Raw genomic sequence first — 7,500 nt, 5'->3', positions numbered from 1 at the left:
TCATTGCGCATGACACACTTGTTGTTGACGGACAGTTGAAATCCCGTGGGGGCAGTTCTCGTGCAACGCGCGGCGGTGGTGGCAGTGGTGGAAGTATTCTTGCTTATACGTCACGAATCCATGGCGATGGTGAAATAGACGTCTCTGGTGGGGACGGGGACTCCGGCAACGGGGGTGGGGGTGGCGCTGGTCGCATTTCCTTGTATTACCGAGAAAACCACTTCCTAGGGCGTTTCCTTGCAACAGGTGGAGCAAGTCCTTACGAACCGGGAGGTCCAGGGACAGTCTTTGTTGAGAATGTGCCGGGTATAAACGCGACGTATGGTCATGACCGCATCGATGACGCTGCGCATGCGGAAAGGCCTCTTATTGACGAGGAGATTACCAATGGAACGGTATGGACTCGAAACAGGACGTTGTACGCGAACGCGATGGGACGGATACCTCGCACTCCTGGGGCTAATCTTAGTGCCAGTTACATCGATTTCAGTCGTGGTGGATCGAGCAGGATTTGGTTAACATTGGACGAGGAGGATCTGGCATCCAATGGAACAGGCTTGGAACTAGACGAGTTTCAGCTCTATGGTGGTGCACAGCTTGCTGTTATAAACCCGAAGGACACCAAAGCACGTATATCGATTGTAATTGGTCAGATGGAGGGAGATCGGTGAGTTTTAAACTTAATTCAGTGATTTGGTCGCGAGAAAACATCTTAACACTCTGTGCTGAGTAAGCCAAGATTTGGCTCCCTATAGAAACGTGGAGTTTGTTAATAACGTCAGCATTTACTCTCAGTGATAATTGCTCTTCATATTTGACCTTGGTTCACGCAACACAGTAGAGGCAGAATTTCCTACAATTGGATTGATGCGAATGGTTTTGAAGTAAAGATAACGAACGAAAGATTCTCTGTTGAACGCTCCAATTGGGTTATTTCACGTGATTGAATTAGCTAGTGCAGCAAAGAAACGTGCATGCCTCACGTGCAGCACACTGATTATTTTTTCCTCATCGGTGAAACTAACAATTATTCTCCGAGAGCGTACTGGATATGAAGTGATAGATAACGCGCCGAGTTGGTTATAATCATTTTATATTCAGCAAGCCCGAGTAGAACAATTGTTTTATTAAGAAACTCCGGGATCAATAAATCTTCCACTGAAGCATCGATTTTCTGCCTCGGTCAATTCCGTTCCAAAACGGCTTTTGTCGGCCATTTATTTTCTCAGACCTGCAAAAATGGTTTCAGCTCCCTTTATTGCTGACGCGTTCATTGACCACGTAAAGCAGGTATATGAACGGATAGCCTGTGTCCGGCGAACCAAAGAAAATGTTGGAAATCTTATATCCGTAGTTCAGTTTTTAATAATATTAGTTATTTTTGGTGTTGCTTTGTTCTAGCAGTTGTTTTGTCATTAAGTTAAGAGCTAACCTTTGAACGACTCGATCTACTGCGTTTATGAAGTGCACCTGGAAGGAACAGCAACTTTTGTATTCAGCATACCCACCAGCTGTACGCAGTAGACATAGTTATGGCGACCTTGGACGTGAAGGGCTTGTTTACACGTGCAACTCCAGGATTAGCAAAATCAACATGAGACCAGTGAACTCGGTTGATGTTTTCAGGAAACGCTTCCAAGTGTTTTTTATGTTTTATTTTTATGTTCAATAATAGTAATAACTCTGATGATGATCACTTTACTCAACCGAGAGCAAGTACTCTTATAATCGGGGAGGCTGTAACCAAGGCAAAATCGTACCAAACTGAACAAGATAAAATAAAATTGACCACTAAAATGGCGACGTGGTTTAAGATCAAGTGACTATAGTAAATCAAACACTCGAATGATGAAGACATTCTGATAACTTTGATATATCTCTGTTAAATACTGTTATTCTGGTAGTCGGTAGTTGTTTGGATCACGTTATGCTTCCAGAGCAGGAAAATAATCTTTCCGATAAATCAAATGTGGTCTTTGGTGAGGGGGAGCAGGCGGAGGAGAGTAGAGAACAAACAAACAAACAAGCCTATCCTACCCATGACTTTGAGTCTGGAAAATCATTCCCAGGGAACATTGGTAGGCTGCAAGTGCTCTCATCCCTGCGCTAACCCTGTTTTTTCCTTGTACTTTTGTATGCGTAGCACGTGAGGTCAATAAGTCACTAGTAAGTATCCCATTTAACTTCTCAATATTTGTTCACGTTCTTTAGAACCGGAAGACTTCATCTTGGTTATAACCAAACGTTTCTGTCTCTGCAATCATACCTTCCTATGGATATGATCATTTACCAGGGTGGGTTGACCACTATGCAAGGCTTGTTGCTTGTTGCCGGGGTAACAGTCGAGGTTGATGGAGTCTTGGAAAGGTGTCAGAACATCACTGTGGTCGATGATGGAGTCATTCGCATGAAAGAGATGTATGATACTGAGGGAAAACCCACCAAGGTACGTATTCAGTGCCCAAGGCAATTCACATTTATTTGCGTAGAGGAGGGCTAATTTGACACGCTTGTTAATAATTTTCGACTCCGTTTTTGGACTTTGGACATTTAAAATTTAAATTTTTTTTTTTTTTCGAGTCGCGCTCTGGCGGCCCATGCTTAAGATTTCTCTGTCTCGTAGAAGGCAGTCTTAAATACCCCATTCACACCAGCAAGACATGTTTAATTAAACTTGGTTAACAAAATAAAAATAAGTCACAGAAAAATGTAGGACTGGCTTTTCCATGAGATTCAGGTTCGTTTCAACACATGCTTTGACCTGTGCTAAATTTGTAGTCGACAAAAGTCAGTAAACATGATTTAAAAAGAAAACAGTTTGAAACTGTGTTTAACTAAACATACATGGTTAAGGTTTGGTGTGATTGGGGCATTAGTGGGATTCGAACTTGGTATCTCTTTTCTCAGGGGCAATCGCGATGACCACTAAACCACGTGACAGATTGGTGGGGAAATATGTATCAAAAAATTGTGTGCATGACCGGAAAAGAGTTTTTGTGTTTTTGCGATATCCGGTTATCGTATGACTTTGTGACATCGTAATTACTGGGTTGCCAGAATGACAAACCCAGTCGGAATCTGCGTTGGTTTTAATTATTTTATTTTTTTCCGTGTCGGTAAAAGTCTTACCTGTCTTACCTGAAAGGCTACCTTACCTCACATCTCGCCGATAAAATCACAACTCTCCGGCATCAGTCACGTTCAAACTCCGGCGATGGCCACACGGATAAACTTACTTCTCCTTGACCAAGTTTCAAGGCCCAGCGAGTATCCATTGCTGAGAAACAGCGAAAAATATTCTAGAAATTACTTTCCAGCCTTTCCTTTATTTAGGCACAGGTAACCCTGGCTCACTGTGTGTGCCACATAGGTAAATATAGAGAACATATGAGGCGAAGTTTAGGTCTGGAAATTTGCAAGAAAATGGAAATAAAAATCGATGAAACTTACCATGTGGTGAGCTGTTGTTGTCTGTAATACGTACACGAAGTTTCGGGAAAAATGGTCCCCGTTCACCTTCCTTCATAGTATAGTGACAAGGTAGGAGACGGTAGCAAGCGTAGGGACTCCGATCGACCCAAACCAAGCACGATTTTTTTCGTGAAAATCGAATCCAGTCGCTAAATGAACACGCCAGGCTCGTGGAACATGAATTTCTCTAAACCATGAATCCACTGAAGCATTTCCAGGTAGCAACGCGAAGCCACCAGACTCCGTAAAACTTGTAAGTTAACCTGCTAAAATGGCGGCCAGAAAGCGTTGTCCTCGCAAATTGTCCAATTCAAAATGGCAATTAACTCTGGACGCCTGGTGACGAGTATAATAAGTTCTGGAGCGAGGGGAGTCCCAAATTGCTAAAAACAAAACTCACTGAGCAATCTGGGACTCCCCTCCCTCCAGGGGAACATATATTCCCCTCGTCACCAGGCGTCCAGAGTTCAGTGCCATTTTGAATTGGATAATTTGCGAGGACAACGCTTTCTGGCCGCCATTTTAGCAGGTTAACTTACAAGTTTTACGGAGTCTGGTGGCTTCGCGTTGCTACCTGGAGATGCTTCAGTGGATTCATGGTTTAGAGAAATTCATGTTCCACGAGCCTGGCGTGTTCATTTAGCGACTGGATTCGATTTCCACGAAAAAAAATCGTGCTTGTTTTGGGTCGATCGGAGTCCCTACGCTGGCTACCGTCTCCTACCTTGTCACTATACTATGAAGGAAGGTGAACGGGGACCATTTTTCCCGAAACTTCGTGTACGTATTACAGACAACAACAGCTCACCACATGGTAAGTTTCATCGATTTTTATCTCCATTTTCTTGCAAATTTCCAGACCTAAACTTCGCCTCATATGTTCTCTATATTTACCAATGTGGCACACACAGTGAGCCTGGGTTACCTGTGATTTAGGTACAAGTGACAACTCCGGAATTTGAGAAGTAGTTAAAGTCGCATTTAATCAGGCAAATAACCATAAAAAAGCGAGAAATTCACCACGACAATAAAGTACGGCTTTTTCATTGAGAACTTTTGCGGGTAAATATCTTTTTCACTTTGTTATCGAGATTCCCATACAAATCCTTATAATTGTTTACCTTCCGAGTCTGGGCGGCCTGTGGCCCGTCAAGCCGTAATCAAAGTCAGCTGTAGTCCTAATGTACAAGTGTACAAGTGTGGTGTTTTGTACAACACTGAAATCAAATGGAAAATTAAGACAGAGAAGGAATTGAAAAACTTGGATCTGTGAGCCCAGTTATCTTGCTTATTTGTTTGTGCTCAATTCTGCACAGTTTTCTGGTAACAATTGGAAATTTCACTAATTCTTGTTAGTCAAAAATTATTTGAAAGAAAGCTTGTTGCCCATTTTTTACTTGATAATTCATGTAAAGGGTTTGATGCTGAACACTGGTGGGAAATTTATTTAGTTGTGTATTTGACACGGAGTGTACAGAGTGTAATTTGACACGATTGAGTTTTTTGTCTTCACGCACGTAATGAAATACGAAGGGTTTTTTGCCTCTTATAGCAAAATGTTGTTTGTTTCAAAAAATATTTCGCTGGACAAGGTGGCCTTTATGAATTCATCATATTGTGTAATATGCGAGCTTAACTGGATAGTTTTTTTATGGCAATAGTAAAGCAATTTCGTGTCAAAATAAGATAAGCGTCTTTCTGTTGTGTTAACTTAATTAAATCTAAATATACCATGCGGCGTAAACTTGATTTCCACTCTCAAAATTACCTCCAGAACCTACTTTTTGCGTAGAATTAGCTTTTAAAATGATGTTCTTGACTTCTGTGGTGATACTTGACGATTCGGGAACATTTTGTGAAAAAGTATATATAACGGGTCACACGCGCAACTTGATTGCCCGAACTTCCCCTAGTATGCAAAACATCCACTTGGCCTTTTGACATCCCATTGAAAAAAACTCGTAAAATATTCGCGGACCGGTCGATTTCTCTGAAATTTGAAAGGATGATTGCTGTGTTAAGCATTAGAATTCGACGAAGAGGTAAATGCGATAGTCGTCGTCTCTCTCGCCCGCCTCGCACCTTTGGCGGGTTTGGGCGAGGAGACGGCTGACACTTCAGACTAGTAAATGCAAGTAAATTTGTTGCCTGCGTTGTCATTTTTGTGATTTGACTGTTGTGCAAATATTAAATTACGACAAAAATATCTACGGATAGAGCGTTAAAAAATCTTTATTTTTAGCAGTTATTTTAACATAAAAGACGCAACGCTTCACGAGAAATAATAGTTTTGCTAATACAATGTATTTGAAAGAAAAAAAAAATTTCGCGGGAATCGCGGTGAAAATGAGTTAACAAATTTGCATACGTGCGTTGAAATGTGATAGGCGAGGAGACAAGAATTTTATTTCTTTGACAAATGATTTTGTCATTGTAGTGAAAGATGAAATTTATTGGGGAAGCCAACAATACTTCTTCAACTTCGTGGTTAATCCAATTTATTGCTACGACTTGCTAGTGCGAAGATTGTTTACATGAAACAAACACCTTTTTTGCGAATTTTGAGTGTCATGAAATTACGTAAATTTGCGTGACAAATATCCTTTTACTCTAACCCAAAAACAGTAACAAACTTCATATTTACTTTACCATTTCTTCTGCTTTTGTGCTTGTAAGCATTGTGATTTGCGATAATTCGCAAGTCTCTATTTGTATCTCATCGATGTTTAGATTTTCAATTACATGGCCACTCAACCTCTCGATTGGTTTAAATAGTTCATCCTGAAGTCAAAATAGCTAGGTTTGTCCTGGAGAGCAATGTATGCTTACTTAATTTATCGTCGTAATTCTACAAATAATATCTGTTGCATTGGTTTATTTATACTATCGGTTATTTTTTGGGGGTTTTAGACCTTTTTCTTTGAAACAATCCAAGTTCGAAACAAGGGAACCATGAGTGTGACCAATCAAGAGAGAACCCGTGAATTCCGCGGAACTTCCATGCAAGTATTTGGCGGTGGCACATTCACAGCTGTCAATCTCCATGTACACGTCAAAAATTTTACCATCGATGCATTAGCAATTGTCGGTGCCACACTGGAAGGAGAAAATTTCAAATACGATGGTAAGTATTATTATTATTATTATTTAATTTCGGTTGACACTAAACATTAGTCAGTTTGTCCAAGTAATCCTACCAGCCTAAGAATACTCAGGCGTGCTCAGGCGCGCCTCCCCTGGCGAAATGCAAGAACTCCCCGCGATTCTTAGGTTCCTTGTCTGCCAATTACTGTATTTTAGCTATTCTAATGAATCATTTCCTCTAAGCGATTTAATCAATCTATAAGGACCATTTTATCATCATCATCATCATTATTATCATCGTCATCCTCATCCTCATCCTCGTCCTTATCCTTATCCTCATTATCATTAACATTGCAATTGTCATTGTTTAAACTATTGTTATTATGATTATTTCTATTACAGACAATTAACGTAAGTGACGTTTTATCAACTAAAGCATACTTCTCCTGTCTCCACCCTTTTTAGGCAATTTCAAAAAACGCTCAGCTCTAAAATGAGCCAAGTACCAAAAAATCATATTCCTACCTCTATACATGAAATTGTTACATTGTTGAACCTCTATTATTGAAAACATAAGTGACTTTTTGTCAGTTTAATCGCTCCTGGGTCCATTCATTCAATGACACCTTCTAGACGAATTTACAAATCGTGAAATATTAGTTACAGACCTGATTTATTCAAGCATATTTCTCTTGTCTCCACCCGAACAAGCCTTATTATCCTCTAAAGGATGTGGAAATTTTTAAAAAAACGTTCCGCTCTGAAATGAGTCAAGTACCAAGAAATCCTAATCCGACCTCTCTATATGAATATGGACCTCTACCGTGCCTTATATTTTAGGTAAGGGCCCTGGCGCCGACTACCCATCCCCAGGCTTTGCCGGTGGATCTGGCGGAGGGCATGGGGGCCTAGGCGGTCGTGCTGCGAGTCAAGTGACAACTGGGG

General features: G+C 40.8%; 1 protein-coding gene across 1 annotated transcript in view; it reads left to right on the top strand.

Annotated features, from left to right (window-relative positions):
• Nucleotides 1–7,500, top strand: part of LOC137971442 (uncharacterized) — a 174,297-nt gene that overhangs the window by 74,107 nt on the left and 92,690 nt on the right. Inside the window, 4 exon segments of the mRNA XM_068818269.1 lie at nt 1–667; nt 2,212–2,446; nt 6,382–6,595; nt 7,396–7,500. The exon segment at nt 1–667 is cut by the window's left edge and continues 295 nt beyond it; the exon segment at nt 7,396–7,500 is cut by the window's right edge and continues 36 nt beyond it. Coding sequence (XP_068674370.1) covers nt 1–667; nt 2,212–2,446; nt 6,382–6,595; nt 7,396–7,500 — 1,221 coding nt within the window.

This window comes from Montipora foliosa, chromosome 9 (assembly GCF_036669935.1).
Source record: "Montipora foliosa isolate CH-2021 chromosome 9, ASM3666993v2, whole genome shotgun sequence".
NCBI classification, from domain to species: domain Eukaryota; kingdom Metazoa; phylum Cnidaria; class Anthozoa; order Scleractinia; family Acroporidae; genus Montipora; species Montipora foliosa.
The sequence above is the reverse complement of the archived record's forward strand: the minus strand, read 5'-3'. Positions and strand labels throughout refer to the sequence as shown.